Below are 16736 nucleotides of genomic sequence, written 5' to 3'. Positions count from 1 at the left end.
ATTCTAGTGTGGCTAGCTAATTCTTCAGATGTTTGTTCATTCTCTTTAAGTTGCCAGATAGCATACTGATAGAGAGAGCCGATGCTAGTTACTTTATGGTTTTGGTGATCCAAATCAAAAGGTCAGTTCTGAAAAAATATCTTTTAAATTGTTTCAGGAATCAAAAATGTGGTTGTGTGTGTGTGTGTGTGTGTGTGTGTGTGTGTGTGTATAAAAAGGGGAGAGGCATACCAAAAAACTAGCCTTATCATTTTAAACAAAATTCTCCTGATTTTTAGGTTAATGTGAAGACTGGTTTTAGCACCTGGGAAGATGATTTAATTAATTAATGGACTGATTATTTAATGTATTATTTAATTTTGTGCAGATCTTTGCTTGTCTTAAACATTGACTTGGTCTCATGGTTTGCTTAGTTACTTACTCCTGTGCAGTTCTGGGTGATGTGTGTGTGTGTGTGTGTGTGTGTGTGTGTGTGTGTGTGAACTGAAGGTCATTGTTGGGCTCTCCTATTGAAAAATACTGTTCTTTTTATTTTTTTTTTAATTGAGGGAGGAAAAACATTCCGTTCCCTACCTTACACCATTTAGCATTCGTCCCCCCTGTGCTTGTTATCTTGTAGTCCAGAGACCATGCATTTTATCCATGCCAGAGACTTAATCTCTCATGGCACTGTTCCAAGAAGAGGGGTCTGGAAGACGCTATTAGAGGGTCTTGTGTATTAGGAGAACTAGAATAAAATCCACTGTGCTGTTGTCTTTCTTGCAGAGAGTTTCCTCTTTTCCCCCAGGAACAGATGACTAATATGTCCAGTAGAGAGTCGGTAACTCCGTTCTAGAACAGGAGAGCAAAGTAAGAGACCTTCTCATTTCCTCACTTCTTCTGCTCCCTCTCTCTCCTTCTCTAGCTCTTCTCTGGGGTCTGAAAAGGCAGCTGGTTTGTGGGTAGGAAGCTAGGATGCAGCGGGAAGGGAGAAGGAGCCCACCACACTCTCCCCTCCCCCTGCAAGCGGTAACCAGTAAGACTCTTCCAGAGAGCAGTGGGAAGGACCTGTCTTCAAAGGAGGGTTGAACTGTGAATTAACTCATGGGATTGGGCCTTCTAGATTCTGAATCAAGATTGTTTTGCTGCTTAAAGGGGTTTCAAGGCTTTGTATCATCTTAGAATAATCAGGTAGTTCCCTGCCTGTGTTTCCCCGGGAGAGGGAAGGAACTCTTCCTACCAGGCAGGTTCAGAGAGACAATGGAAGTCAAAAAATAGAGCTGATTTTGTGTTTACACCTTGTGAGTCCTGCTTATTCAAGTTGCCAGTTCTACCTCTCAGTATTGGCCCTCCAGCTAAACCAGATGGGCGGTATTCCCTGAACACCCAGGAGGAGTACAGTTCCGCCTCTGTGCTTTGGTTCACTGTCTTCCGTGACTCCCCTTCCCACACTGGATTTTAATATCACTTCTTGGCATTAGAGGGCTGTTTGTACTTGTCTGATCATTTATTTAGATTTAAACTGCTTGAGGGCAAGAACTGTGCCTTATTTACCTCCGTGTCCCACACATCATCTATCACAGTACTGAGGCGCGTAGCAAGACATTTCAAAAAGATTATAGAATGACCAAATGACTGATGGATGAAATAATGCCACTTGATGCTTGTATGTATTATGGTTATGAAGGGAGGAAAGACAGAATTACCTCTTTCCCATTGCGCCCCACCCCCGCCACATTGCCAAGCAGGTGTGAGTAGGGCTTATCTGATTCACAGACCAACTCATCCAATGCTAATGCCACAGCACACAGTGTTCTAAACGCATCTGAAGAGGACATACCATCTTTTTTTATGGCCATATGTAATTGTTTTTTTTTAATTAGGTAAATGACAAACCATGCATATTTTTCATAGAAAAATCACAAAATACAAATAAGCATTGCTGTACACAGTCACCTGCAGCCCACCTCCCAGGCATAGCTGGCTGTTAACACGGTCTCTCATCTTTTCCCGCGTGCCAATTTCTTTCTTGGAATAACAATTTAGGCCACTTGCAGTAAAAATTAATATTTTTCCTCTTATGTTTGGAGGAGATTCTAAAAGGATTTATAGCGTGCGTGGAGGGGAGAGGTGATGGGAAAGAATAAAATCCCAATGTGTACATCTCTGTCCGAGTGGTTGTGGGAGGCAAAGTGAAGTTGGTAAAATGATTCACTCAACCATTGTCATGTTGGGATGCCACTGGGGACCAAGGGTGTCTGTAACAGAAACCCTGGGCCCACATCAGCCTGTCCCCTGCCAGGCTGAGATAGTGATGAAAACATGAGGGAGTTTAACCCTTTGAGTAGTACAAACGTTCACGTGCCTCCTGACCATCCAGAGTACAATCGTACAAAAATTTTTATTGGGCCCTGGCCGGTTGGCTCAGTGGTAGAGCGTCGGCCTGGCGTGCAGAAGTCCCGGGTTCGATTCCTGGCCAGGGCACACAGGAGAAGCGCCCATCTGCTTCTCCACCCCTCCCCCTCTCCTTCCTCTCTGTCTCTCTCTTCCCCTCCTGCAGCGAGGCTCCATTGGAGCAAGGATGGCCCGGGCGCTGGGGATGGCTCCTTGGCCTCTGCCCCAGGCGCTAGAGTGGCTCTGGTCGCAACAGAGCGATGCCCGGGAGGGGCAGAGCATCGCCCCCTGGTGGGCAGAGCGTCGCCCCCTGGTGGGCGTGCCGGGTGGATCCCGGTCGGGCGCATGCGGGAGTCTGTCTGACTGTCTATCCCCGTTTCCAGCTTCGGAAAAATACAAAAAAAAAATTTTATTGTAAAAATGTGTAAGGCAACATTAAAAAAAGGCAAATGTATATTCTTCTTGTTTCCATAAATTGGTTATCAAACAAACGTGATTTTAAGTTAATAAAACTGGAACTGGAACTAATTTCAGTTTTTGACATAAAACTCACTCCAAAAGCTCACTACTCCAAGGGTTAAGACCCAACTTTGGAGAATGAAGGGCTGGGAGGTAGGAGAAAATAAAGTGGAGTTAACGGGTGACAGAAGGAGACTGGACTTGGGGTGGTGAACACACAACACAATATGCAGATGATGGATTGTAGAACTGCACTCCTAAAACTTATATAGTTTTATTAAACAGTGTCACCCAAATAAATGTTGTTTTCACATATAAAAATTTTTTTTTAAATAATAATAATAAGGTACAACTTTACAGGAGCTTTTTCCTTCTTTAAAGCTGTGGGTGCTGATTAAATTTGGGAGGACAGGGTTGAAAACAGGAGTGTAGTAAAAACTTTACGGCAGTGGTTTTCAGTTGGGGCGATTTTGCTCCCGAGAGAATGTTGGCAGTGTCTGGAGTTATTTGTGGTTATCCCAACCAGGGGGATGGTGGCAGTGGTACCTTGGAGGTAGAGACTAGAATTGTTGCTAAACATCCTATAATGCACCGCACAGCCTCCCACAACGAAGAAGTATTTGGCCCCAAATGTCAACAGCTCTGAGGTTGAGAAACCCTGATTTTAAAAAAAGAGACAAGAAAACACTCGGCAGTGATGCCTAGAAGAGCAAGGACTATAACACTGTTTGGCGTACTGTATCTCACTTGTCCATCGAGATGTCCGTTTGAAAACTCTTCTCCTTGAGTCTGGAGTCCATCAGGTAGATTAAGAATGCTCATCATAATCAGTGGTCAGTGTCCTGTGCATTTTTGAAAGGTCAAGGGCAGAAAGCACTTCGTGGAAATTGTACTTGAAGTTATCCCAAGTAGCTTTTAAAAACAATTTGGTGGAATTCAGTGATGCAAATAGCCAGGCGGTTTTTAGTCCCCGGGCAAAGCTGGGGAAGGATGTACAGGGAGCCGTGGTGGAGATGGCTAAGGGAGCTTCTTACTAGCTTTGCTCTATATGTGGTTAAGTTGGGTTTTTTTTTCAGTTCTGTTTTGTAATGAGGGGAAGTCACATGACCAAATTTATGAAAATAATTTTAATGTATGTCCTTCTCCACTTGAAACTTCCACATAGTTCAGGTGTCCACCCTGAGGACGCATATGGTAGAGGAGCAATTATTTTCAACTAAATGAATCTCTTTCTAGTATTCCTTTGTGTTTGTCTTCGGGCTTGGGAATGCCTTGCAGGGTTCAGAGACTTCATTATGTACCTGTGACACTGACCACACTGTTTATTTTCCAAATAAACGTACTTTGAGGGAACAGAAAGAGGGAAACATGTGTGGTGACTGCCACCAATGAGGGGTCCAGGGGGAGGTCTGGACGGCTGCCAGGTCACCAAATCCCTAAGAGGGTAGGGGGTGTGGTCAGTGCTCATGAAAGAAGTAGATGGGCCAGAAGTAAAGGCAAGGAAACTACACTTGTAATTTGCAAAGCTTTGTATTCTTTTTTACTCTTTCTTAGCATGATGAATCAATGAACTAGGCTTCACAGATATACAGATACAACAGCTTGGCAGAGGGGAAGGGGGAGGGGATCTAAATTCAGTGTAACAGTTGCCTGCAGTTGAGTTGCTGACAAAAAAAAACAAGTCTTTCTTCCTGACTTTCTCCCTGAGAAGCATGTGTAATATGTCAAGAGGAAAAAAAAAAATAGCACACTTCTTATATAAGCGTTTATTGATAGCACCATATTAATTTTAATCACTTAATTAAAAATGCTCCTCTATCTTCTTTATTGCAAATCAATAAACTATATGTGTGCTTGACTTCCACCTCTCTCATACTTAGCAAGGAATTTTTTCTCTGACCACCCAGTTTACAGCGATGAGATGTCCCCTTTCACATCTGACTATCCCACAGATGAGCATCGGCTTTATATTTTTTTTATAGTTTTATCTATCTGTCTGTCTGTCTGTCTGCCTGCCTATCTGTCTGTCCGACCGCCCATCCATCTATCACCAATTACCACAACCTTGCTAGCTGAAGGGGCCAGAAGTCTGACATACGATAGCTCTAGGGGGAATGTTTCCTTCCCACTGGCCGTTTCCGGTGACTCCAGGAAATCATTCCCTAGTGGCTGTAGGACTTTTAGTCTCTGTCTTCATGTGACTGCGCTGCTGTCCTAGGACACCATGGACCGAAAGGCTTATAAACAACAGAATTTTATCATTTTGGAGGCTGGGAAGTCCAAGATCAAAGAGTCCTAAGATTTGGAGTCTGTGAGGACCCTCTACCTCGGTTCTTAGAAAGGCATCTTTTTACTGCATCTTCACATGGCAGAAGTGGCAGGGGAGCTCTCGGGGGTCTTCTTCGTAAAGGCACTAATCCCATTCGTCATGGCTTCACCCTTATGACCCAAACACCTCTCAAAGGCTCCACCTTTAAATACCATCACCTTGGGGACTAGGTTTCAACATATTAATTTGGGTGGGACACAAACATTCAATCTCTATAGCACTGTGCTGTCTGCACATGGCTTTTTCCATGGTGTCTATGTCTTGTTCTCTTCTGTCTATTATAAGGGCACTTGTCATTGGATTTAGGGCCTACTGCATAATTCAAGACGATCTCATCAGAGATCTTTAACATGATCAATTCTGCAATTACCTTTTTTCAAAATCAGGTTTCAGGCACAGGTTCCTGGTGTTAGGACATAGATATATCTTTTGAAAAGTCACCATGCAGTTTTACTTTGTCTATCTATCATCTATCTACCTACCTACCTACCTACCTACCTATCAATATCTATCTGTGTCCTTTTTGTTTTTTGTTTTCTGGAATGCTGAGTATACAGTAGCTACTAATAAATGCTTATTGATTTGAAAGTCGGACCTTATTTTAAAGTGACCCAAATTAATGGCTGGGCTAATTGCCTCACCTTGTTTCAAAGATGTTCTGCCATTAGCTTTAAGGAACAACATGGACATAAAGAAAGACACTCCAGCCTTGCGAAGTAATTATGTGTTTCAGACTAGAGATCAAACATCTAACAGTCACACCTAAAGAAAGCATAGCCGGTAAATTGAATCGTTATTATAATCTGTAAGATTGCTGCTTTTCTAAGTGTTAATCCTTGGGCTGCAATTAACTTCCTAGGTGGTCTTGAGGATTACTGGCTCCCAGCAAGGCCTAAATGTTTCAGTTGAATCAACTTCGTTTGTCCTTTATTAGTTTAGGGGCCTTACAAGAGAAAGGGGGACAATGATTACAGCTTTAAAAATAGTGGGACAAAATCGTTACGTTCATTTGCTAGCTCTAATTTGATTCATCAAAATTAAGTTATAAAACAAAAACAAATCTATATGGTCTTCTTTGTAAGTTCTGGAAGCAGCATGGCAGAGAGGAAGGAGTACGTGGGAGCGGCCAGGAGCCTCTGGTCAGGAGCCCTGGGTTCTAGCTCTGGAGACCTTGGCCTGGTTCTGCTGCCATTTGTGTGTGGCCTTGAGCAAGTCCCTTAGTTTTCTAGGCTTCAGTTTCCCAGTTCTTCTGGAAGGGTTAAACCATGCCTAAGTGGCTCAACTATGCCTAAATTGCTCCTTGACGCCACCCTCATAGCCTGGGGTTAGCACCCCACTTCGCTTCAGCATTGAGAAACTCTGGCGTTTCTGTTTCTCTCCATGCACCTGCTGCAGCGGAAAGCTACAAGGAAATCCAGATGGTGCAGATTAAAGAGGAACCCATGGAGGTTGACATCCAGGACTCACATGTCTCGATATCACCCAGCCGGAATGTTGGCTATAGCACTTTAATCGGGCGAGAGAAAACCGAACCCCTACAGAAGTTGCCAGAGGGCAGGGTGCCCCCAGAGAGAAACCTCTTCAGTCAGGACATCTCTGTGAAGATGGCTTCTGAGCTGCTGTTTCAACTGTCGGGTATGTCTGCATGCAGGAAAATGTCAATCATTGGGAATAATTGGAAGGAAAGCCACTCAAACAAAGTAAAGAAACACCCACGTGATAGGATTTTTTTGTAGACAGAAATCAATTTTGTTATTTGAACATGCCTACTGCAACTCAAACTCAGTTAATAAAATGTTGCCAAGTTGAACTGCCAAACTTTCTTTAATAAATAGTTAAAAAACATTTGAAATTAGAACTCTATTCAATTCTGGGCAAATGATCCCTGTTGACTAGGCTACACATCTCACCTCCAATTTTCTTTAGGCAGCTGATCTAATTAACAACCTTTTTTACTTTTTCTGAAGTGCAAAAAAAAAAAAAACCCCCAAAATAAAACAACTTAGTTTACTCCAACAGTGACTGATTTACCTACCATGCATTCCAAATTAGGGTGGTATGAATTAATGTGATTTTACTATATCTCGCCAAAAAAAGAAAAAAGAAAAAAAAATCAAGGAAAGGAAAAAGCAAAGGATAAAGAGGGAGGATTCTGCCTGGTTCTCGTCCAGCAGAGCAGTGTCTGTACACCTGCTGTGTCTACTTCAAATACTTGGAATTCAAAAGTGCAGTAAGAACCAGTGGAGCTAAGTGTCTCCATAGAATCGTCGAGGGTTCTCGTATCGAATTTTTCCCTTTGTTATATTCTTTGAACATACTTTCTGCATACTTTGGGTCTTACCAGATTCTCTTGACCTGGTTGAGACTGGTGGTACATACACGAACAAGACTGAGATGTACGTAGAGATCCACCTCCCTTGTCCACAGTCAATACATGGTCCACATATTGAAGTTCAGGCATCAGTCAAGTTTGTTACTAATGTTGGGTAAACTTTTTTCTTATGGATAACAAATTGAAAGCACCCGTTAGATGCCTCCTTATTTAAGGAGTCACTTGTTTTCCCCGTTAAGAAAAATACTTGGAAAGACAAAAGAAGCTAGAATCTGTGTGCCATTGTGACAGTCTACCCTCTCGTGGGCCCAGTGACACACCCTGTACCTGTGAACATACAGTTGGAGCTGAAAATGGAGCCCTCAAGTTTATCAAACAAGGATGTATTTGTGCAGAGCTCTTCCACAGTGGAGACAGTTAATTCTGTCACCTTAATAGGACACATAGAACTTTGCAAGCTCCAAAAAGCTCCAAAACTTGCAAGGTGCTTTTTTTTTTTTTCAGGCTAAAAACATATCTAAGGACAGTATAACTTTGAAAATGATTTAGTAGTTAAAATTCTTGAAAGTGAGGCCAGTGGGCTTCTTTTCAGAGTTCCCGTCTCTGAGAGTACATTATCACAGTCTGCTATCAGCAAAAAACTTTGTGTCTGAGAGTTCTGTCCTGGCGCTGTCACAACTGCCTGGGTGACCTCAGGCAAGTCACTTAGCCCCGATTTCCTGCTTTCTAAAAGAATACTGCCTGGGAATCTAAATTCGCCCTCATTGTCACTGGTGAGTGGACAGAAAGGAATTGTCCACACAAACTGGCATGCAGCAGCCTCAGACTCTTGTTACGAGTAGGGGATAGATGTTGTAAATCTCTGTTGAAATTTTTCCAAAAATCCATAAGATTAGAAGTTGGGTGGTTTTTGTTTTTTGGGGGGAGTTTTTTTTTTGGTGTTTTTTTTTTTTACTTGCCCTGCCGTTGAAACCTGAAACCCTTGTAGAGTTGGCCAGGTTTTCTCTGGATACTTAAAAGAAGCCATTGAGAGTTGTGACAGTCAGGGCAGAATCCTCACATTTGAACTGCGTTGGGGAGGCCAGAGTTCAACTTTTGTGTTCTTGAAAGCTAATTAAATAATTTCTGACAGCTGGTAGATACAGACCTCCAGACAGAGTAAGGGAAGGTTTACCTCCTCTTGTCTAATGATATTTTTTTTTTTGTCCTTTGTGACATTTATCAGAATAGGCACTAGATGACGGCAGCACCCAGAGGTGTTAGGGCTGTTTTTATATCCCGTTTTCACAAAGGGGCCTGACAATACAGAATGCTTAAAGGTTGTCATCAAAGTCAGAAGCGGAACAGTTGCAACAACGGCAGTTTTCATGCTGAATCAGAGGAAAGCAGAAATTTGCAGCTAGGGAAAGATCTAGTGGAAACGACTATCTTTTGCATGCGTGCATGCATGTTTGTATGTACTTTAACTTACTTGGGCCTGATTAAAACCACACAACACGCTTGAAATTTGTTGGTAACCGTTTTCCTTTGGTGGGTGAAATTGTGGCTGCTGTGTCCATGCTCCTGATGATGCTCTTTACCAATAAGACAGGGAAGGTATGGAGGGTTATAAAAGAAAGCAAAAAGGAAACAACAGGACATAAAGAGAAATGTTGGGGCTGTTTCTGCAGAACCCTTAAAGAAACACAGCTGAGTTGTGAATGACCTGAGGCGTGTTTTGTTCTTTCTCCTTAACAGAAAAAGTGAGCAAAGAGCACAATCACACAAAAGAAAACACCATCCGGACGACCACCAGGTAGGCACTTTATAGGGGGTTCTCTTAGCACGCCCCTTGGGTGGGCATCTGGCCACCGCACCTGATGAACATGGTTTCCAAAACTGTTTTCTCCCACTGGGTTCAAAGGAGCCACACGCTCGACCACCGCTTTGTGTGAGAACTTTGGTTGGCAGAAATATAACCAAGATGGGGGATCATTAGTATTTATTAAACATTTATCATATTTCCCCATGTATAAGACGCACTTTTTCCTGAAAAATTTGGGGTCTAAAAACTGGGTGCGTCTCATACAGTGGTTGTAGATTTTTTTTAACTTGCATTTCCCACTTTTTTTGCGCTTTTTTTTGCGCTCATTGTTGAAGACAGTGATTTGTCGTCAGACACAGATGAGGACAAGCTAATGGATGGGAGTTTTGACAGTGATGAGAAACTGTATGAATTTTATGATGAATAAAACTTGAGTTCAGTAACTTTGTGTAATACATTTCTTTTTCAAATATCGAGCCCCAAAATTAAGTTGCTTCTTATCCATGGGGAAATGCAGTCAGTGATGTCACTTTGCTGGGGAGTTTCCATGTGCTCTTGTGTTTTACTCCTGACAGTAATTTTGTGAAATAGATATTCTTATACTCTTCGAAGACGTTTCTGGACCTGGGAGTGTAGTGGGTGGGACAGTTGTGACCAGCGCTGGGTCTGTGTCTGTGGACCGCCCCACTCAGGCAGAGACCAGGGTGCCAGCCCCGGCTGCGGGCTGATAATGCATCACGGAGGAAACGCCAGCGTTTTATTGCATGGCATTCATGGGAGGGCAGACACATAAAAAGCAGAAGGAAGATAGTGCTTGAAAAAATTGCATGAGAGCCCTGGCTGGTTGGCTCAGCGGTAGAGCGTCAGCCTAGCGTGCGGAGGACCCGGGTTCGATTCCCGGCCAGGGCACACAGGAGAAGCGCCCATTTGCTTCTCCACCCCTCCGCCGCGCCTTCCTCTCTGTCTCTCTCTTCCCCTCCCGCAGCCAAGGCTCCATTGGAGCAAAGATGGCCCGGGCGCTGGGGATGGCTCTGTGGCCTCTGCCCCAGGCGCTAGAGTGGCTCTGGTCGCAACATGGCGACACCCAGGATGGGCAGAGCATCGCCCCCTGGTGGGCAGAGCGTCGCCCGCTGGTGCGCGTGCCGGGTGGATCCCGGTCGGGCGCATGCGGGAGTCTGTCTGACGGTCTCTCCCTGTTTCCAGCTTCAGAAAAATGCAAAAAAAAAAAAAAAAAAAAAAAAAAAAATTGCATGAGAGCCAATGCCTCTAACAACGGTGGGTAAGGAGACTTCCCCTTGGCTAGAGGCAGCTGGAGGAGGCCAGCCGGGTAGGCTGCCCATCCCTCTGCCGGCTGAAAGGAAGGGACTAGCCCTGCTGCTGGTCAGCTGACGCTGCACTGCTGGAGGCGAGCGCCGGCCAGCGCGGACCCTGCCGCTGTGGAAGAGCTGCTCTGGGAGTGGCTACCTCCCCTTCCGGGGCTTTAAGTCAGGGGACTTTGCTTTCCTGGGCAAACATAGGTGCTCCCTGATGGGAACATTGTGTTTTTAATTCTTGCTACAAAAGACAAACGACGTTTTTCTCTTTGATATGGTTGGAATTGACCTCAGAGTATCATCAGGCATGTGGACAGTGCTTGGTCAAACCTTACCTGAATTGTGGTTTCTTTTTATTCTACAAATTGGAATTGAAGAATATCACATATCAGGCAGTAATTAAAACAGAGCCCGCTTGCCTCTCAGATAGTTGAGACAGTGTTAGGGAAAGGGACCTCCCTCCAATAGAACAGAACAGTGGTGTCAGCCTTATCTCCTTGGATAGGTACGCAGGCGATAGGTGCGATCAGGTCTGTGCATTGCTTTGGGAGTCAGGCAGATGGAAAGAATTTCATGTTACATGGGATGCTCAGATAGGCGATACAGGCGACTGTGGATTCCAGCCTACCTTCTACCTGTACTCTGAAGGCTGTTTGGTGTTATGTGCTTGTGTCTGTGGGTTAAACACATGAAGTTGGCCACATTGGTAGACCTTGGAAGGTGGCAGGATAAAAATAACAAATGCTCATTTTAAATGGCTTCCATAGGCTTCTCGACATGTCACAGGCTAGGTTCCCTAGCAGCAGAGCCCGAGGTGGGGGTTCCTGTGGAGGGCCTTTTTTGAGTATTCTCAGAGGAACTTGTGGGGAAGTGATGGGGTCGGAGAAGGGAGGCGTAGTTACTAAGCGAGCAGGCGGTTTTACCCGGATTCAAGCTTCAGCTCTCCTGCAGAGAGTCCTGGGACAGGAACTGCACAGTGGAAGAATCCTGCCTCGAGGCGAGGGCATGGCTCTTTGCACCCCTGTAGTACTCACTAACTTCAGCACGGGCGTGCAGCCTCCCAGGTGAGGGCGGTTCTCACCCTCCCTGAGCAGCCAGAACTCCCAGCATCTCGGGTGGGCGTGCTGCGGGCTCCAGGCAGGACCCAGCGTCTCCTGGAAGGGTCTCTGCTGGCTCTTTAAGATCACATGATAATACTGATAAAACAGAAAGGGGTGCGGCAAAACCATGTCATTGTATGCTTTTCCGGTGTCCTCTAGAAAAAGGTAAGAGGGGATTTGAACTAGTCCCAAACAACTGAAATGTGCCTCATAGCCCAAATTGCTTTGGCTGGAGCTCGGGCAGGATTATAGGATCAAAGAGAAACATTTTTTGTTAGCCATTTGGCAAAAATGAAGCAGTCCTTAAATTCTCCTCTTGCTGGGAGCAAGAAGAAATTTGACATTTTGCCCAAAGTGAAGGAAGAGGCACTTCCTATGAGTCCCATACAACATGAGCTAGTCCCCATGAGCTAGTGTTCGGCAATCAGCAGCACAGAGCTCTTGGTTTATTGTTGTTCTTCTACAACATCCTCCGTGTGTTTGTAGTTTTCCTTGGAGTAGGCAACTTGCTCAATTAGCCTTTCCTCAAATAGATCTCTGTTTTACCTTCTCACCTCATTACTTCAGGTGAAAGAGAATCAGGCTGCTTCGTGCCAAGAAATCCTCTTTAACCTGAGTTCACTGATAGCAGGGATGAGGAAAGAATGCCAACTCTCTCCCTTCTTCTCTGAGTCCCGGTTTCTTTTCTATACACAAGGTCAGCTTCTGGGTTTTTCTTACAGGTATGATTAGGGACACTTTTCAAAAAGATTTATATCATCTCTAAATTTCCATATCTCCAGATTTATAAGTACTTAGTGAGATGTTTGGTTAGTTCGTCAGATTTCTCATGTTTGATTTCCTAGAAGCAGCCGACTGTCCAGAACAATGGCTCATGATTGGAATCAAATTCGGAATCATCCATGTTTGCGCGTTGCTAGGTACATGTAACCAAGAGCCTAATTTAACTGTGACGGTTCACGGGGACAGGCAGCCCAGAGACGCAGGCCTCAGGGAAGTGATTCAGATCAAGGTCTTCCAAATGCCAGTGAGCTCCTCCATTTGGCGAGATCCCCTGCTCGCGGGGTCTGACATCCAGGGGCAGGAGGAGAGAGACATGACGGTGCCCTGCTCGAGAGAGGAACTGACGCTCTGTCCTTTGTACGCCCACCACTTCCCCCACCGTTGTTTATCATCATTGATCTGGACTCTCACTCCAACCGCAAGGACCGGGGAAGAGTGTAGCACCCCAGGATGAAACACTCTGTAGCCTGGCATTTCAGTCTGTGCTTACCAGTGCGACACGGGGGTGCCGGTTCCCCTGCCCAGGAACCGAGAGATCAGGAAGCCAGTGGACGTGGGTACGGCGAACTTGCCACCCACCATGGGCTGGTGATTGTACCTCCCCCTCCTCGTCAAACCCTGCCTGGTCACAGCTGTTCATGGGCACTTACGGCTGTTTTTTAATATCTCTGTTATAATGTAGGGAGATCTGGAGAGAGAAAATGATGTTAGACAGCATTCCTTGTTAGCAGTGTTTTAAAAAGAGGCTTAGGTGAAGCTAAAGGTTGAAACTAATCACTAGCAGGTTTCTGGATCATTGGTTCTCTGACTCATTTTTTTTTTTTCTAAATCTTACAATGGAAAATTTCAGAAATAGAGAACTTGCCCATCATTCAGTTTGAACAGTTATCAATTCGTGACCCATATTATTCCCTTCATCCTCTCCTTTTATTCCTTTTCCCTCCCCTTGGATTATTTTGAAGTAAATCCTAGACGTGTTAGTAATTGGTATGAGAATGCTTTTCTTTTTTTATTATTCTAAAAATTTAGGCTCAGCTGCTTAAATTGGGATCATCATCCCAAAAGTAAAGGAGAAAAACCATCGGCAAAGTGCGCCGTGTAGCCAGGCAGAAATCTTCTCCTGAGCAGCCGCAGTGATTGGCTCGTGTGGTCCCGCTCCCCAGCGCCTGGACCCCGCCCCTCCCATCTTCTGTGCCTGCTTGGGTACCTCCATTGAATCAGTCCTTTAGTTGAGACTTCACTGTAAAGGCTAAAACAGCCATTCCTTTGCCAGTTTCACCTTAGAGTCCAGAAAATCCAATCCAAGTGTAAAGGAGCCTGTGTGTCTCCTTTGAGATAGTGGACAGTGTGTTCTTAATGCCATTCTACCTGACAAATGAGATGAGGAGACTGTGCAGCCTGGCCCATGAGAACAGAAGGACTAAACACCTCAGAGACTAATAAAAAGCCTGATTTTTCTATTTCCTTCTTCACCCGCACACGCCTAGGTCCTACAGGGAACAGGGAACCAGCTACTATGATTGTTTGTAGATGAAAACATATGAGGCATGATATCTCAACCAGATCCCAGAGTTTAATGGAACAAAAAGAAGATCTCCATCTTCTGCCATGGACCATCACCCAGCCAGATGCTGGATAAGATCAAAATAGGAAAATGGAACCCTAGAGTAAGAATCAGATAGCTCCTGGCAGGTGAATTGGACATGCTCAATGTTGTGTAACACCATGATCTTCAAACAATGGCTGCCAAGAACCCTCTCTTGGTTATTTGTTCTCTTCTCCCCATTAATAATTCAGTGTCCATGGGGATATAAAATTGCAGGCCTATAAGAAAAACTTCTCACACCTGGCTTGCTTTATTCCAAAAGCAAGGAAGTGTTTACCTGAATTGTTCTTTTCTCCATCATGAGACAAAAAGCAGAAGTGATGAAAGTCAGAGAAAGGTAGATTTGTATCATGCTGTGCCGACCAACATTTAATTTGCCCAATTCTCAAAATTTGAAAGGAGGGCTGTTTTTCTATGATTTATATAGATAATGACACTTAGTGTTTACTGAAAGACATATGTACTTGGAAGTGTTCAAAATAGACTTTTTCCCACGTGACGGTTTGGATGCATGCCCTTAAATATTTATGATTCAGTAACAGAAATTGCACAAATTTGTAAAAGGATAATGTGCTGCCTCAATTTGTGCAATCTTCCCTGTTCATTTTTTGAAAGGCATAAGAGAACAATGCTCCCATTACCTTAAAAAGTAAAAGATGACATACAAAGAAGTCTGGATTAGATAGAGGCAAGTAAGAAAAGAGGGAGGAAAGCAAATGAAATCAGTGGTTTGTGAGTCCCTCTCCATATATTCTCTTAACCCTCTAAATTATATGACTTTAAGTTCAAATGGGCTGAGAATTCTATTTCTAAAACATGGAAATGATTGCTTATTTCATGGCGTCCCTTTCGTTAAGACATGCGGTGTTTTTTAAGGAAGTCGCAGCTGTTGGGGGCCATTGCAAATTTTTAAAAAGCTCCCTTCCCCAAGACACTGCCATCTACTGGAATACTAGTCACAATAAATATGTAAAGCTTTGGTGTCTGTGATGTTAAGTGTGCCCCCACCCCCGAACATGGAACCTGAGTGCAGAGCACAGCCTACCTCACCATCCACAGGTGCCCTGACAGGCACAAGCGACTTGACAGTCTTTTCATTGACAATCCATCCTTTTCCATTTTTCTTGGAGTTTTCATTTTTTAAAGAAATTAAAACTGATCTTGGAAAACAATGGATCATTTAAAAAAAATAGGGGCCCTCAACAATGGGCTCAGCAGTAGAGCATCAGCCCTGTCTGTGGAAGTCCCAGGTTCGATTCCCAGCCAGGGCACACAGGAGAAGCGCCCATCTGCTTCTCCACCCCTCCCCCTCTCCTTCCTCTCTGTCTCTCTCTTCCCCTCCCGCAGCCGAGGCTCCATTGGAGCAAAGTTGGCCCGGGCACTGAGGATGGCTCCATGGCTTCTGCCTCAGGTGCTAGAATGGCTCTGGCCCAACAGAGCGACGCCCCAGATGGGCAGAGCATCGCCCCCTGGTGGGCATGCCGGGTAGATCCTGGTCAGGCGCATGTAGGAGTCTGACTGCCTCCCTGCTTCTCACTTTGGAAAAATACAAAAAAATAAAATAAAAAATAAATAAAATTTTTTTAAAAAGGGGGAATAGGGTGAGACTACTTGGTGCATTGCTGCCATTTGAGGGTTCTTTTTCCTTATTCCACCAAACCTTTCTCAGCACTTTTATCTGTCTTTAGCCTCCCTTGTCTATAGGTACCCCCTCTGCCATTTCGTGCTCCCATTTGTGACACCTGTGTTGAACTGCTGTGTTGAAACAGCAGCTGCCAGAACTGTTTAGTGTTGTGTGACTGCGAAGAGGCTCATTGACATCCCTTCGAGGTCGGCAGCGAGCTGTGCTCTTGCTTGTCTCAGTTTCCATGGGCTCTCTTGCCTTCATTTCTCCAGGCTTGCAGCAGCGTCCCATCCTGACTGTGTCACTCAGAACAGCCAGGATCAGAGCGTGAATCTCTGGGTCTCTGTAAGTGGACACCCAGAACCTAGATTTTCTCCTGGTCACCTTTGACAGGTGATGCAGAGGGGACAGGACTGAAAGGTCTGTGTGGCTTAGCTGCCGGCTTCACTCTGGTTCTTCTTCTCTGGGCTTTGTCCCATGGTAGCCGCTAGGAAGATAACAAATATGCAAGGGCTGACCGGAGTGGGGAGTGTGGGGGGGAGCCCTCCTGGATGATGGCCCAAACCTGGGGGCACCCGCGTTTCACCTGCGTCCCCTCCAGCTCCCACAGGACCAAGTCGTGCGTCCTTGCAGAGGAGACTGAGTTGTCTGTTCTCCGCTCCCCTCAGCCAAGAGCCCACTGTCCTTGTTTCTACAGAAAGTCAGATTCCTGCGGGAGATCCAGGTCCCTGCACTGGCTGACATTTTGTGGACCCAGACGTGCGGGTTCACTTCCGTGGCCTGCGGTTGGCTCGGGCCTCTGGGCCGGCCCCTGGCCACAGGGCCCTCCACAAGGCCCGGCATTGTGCTCCCTGTCCTGAGAAGGTTCCTGGCTGCACAGTGGATGAATGCTCCAGCCGCAGCAACGGGAATTGTTCCTTGAAAACTTGGTGTGAGGTTGTACGGGTTGGCCTGCCTCTAAGACAACCCTCAATAGAAGCCATTTGTACTTTTCAGGGAAGAAAATTTAAAAA

The 16736-nt window shown here is 45.0% G+C and overlaps 1 protein-coding gene across 6 annotated transcripts in view; it reads left to right on the top strand.

Moving 5' to 3' along the window:
* ZNF827 (zinc finger protein 827) overlaps positions 1–16736 on the top strand; it is a 167303-nt gene that overhangs the window by 78718 nt on the left and 71849 nt on the right. For all 6 annotated transcript variants that reach the window (XM_066386072.1, XM_066386064.1, XM_066386055.1 and 3 more), the window contains exons 6-7: positions 6557–6796; positions 9231–9288. In XM_066386072.1, the coding sequence (XP_066242169.1) occupies positions 6557–6796; positions 9231–9288 (298 nt within the window). The remainder of the gene's footprint in view (positions 1–6556; positions 6797–9230; positions 9289–16736) is intronic.

Source organism: Saccopteryx leptura, chromosome 1, assembly GCF_036850995.1.
Source record: "Saccopteryx leptura isolate mSacLep1 chromosome 1, mSacLep1_pri_phased_curated, whole genome shotgun sequence".
Classification (NCBI taxonomy): Eukaryota; Metazoa; Chordata; class Mammalia; order Chiroptera; family Emballonuridae; genus Saccopteryx; species Saccopteryx leptura.
This window is presented reverse-complemented; position numbering and strand designations above follow the sequence as displayed.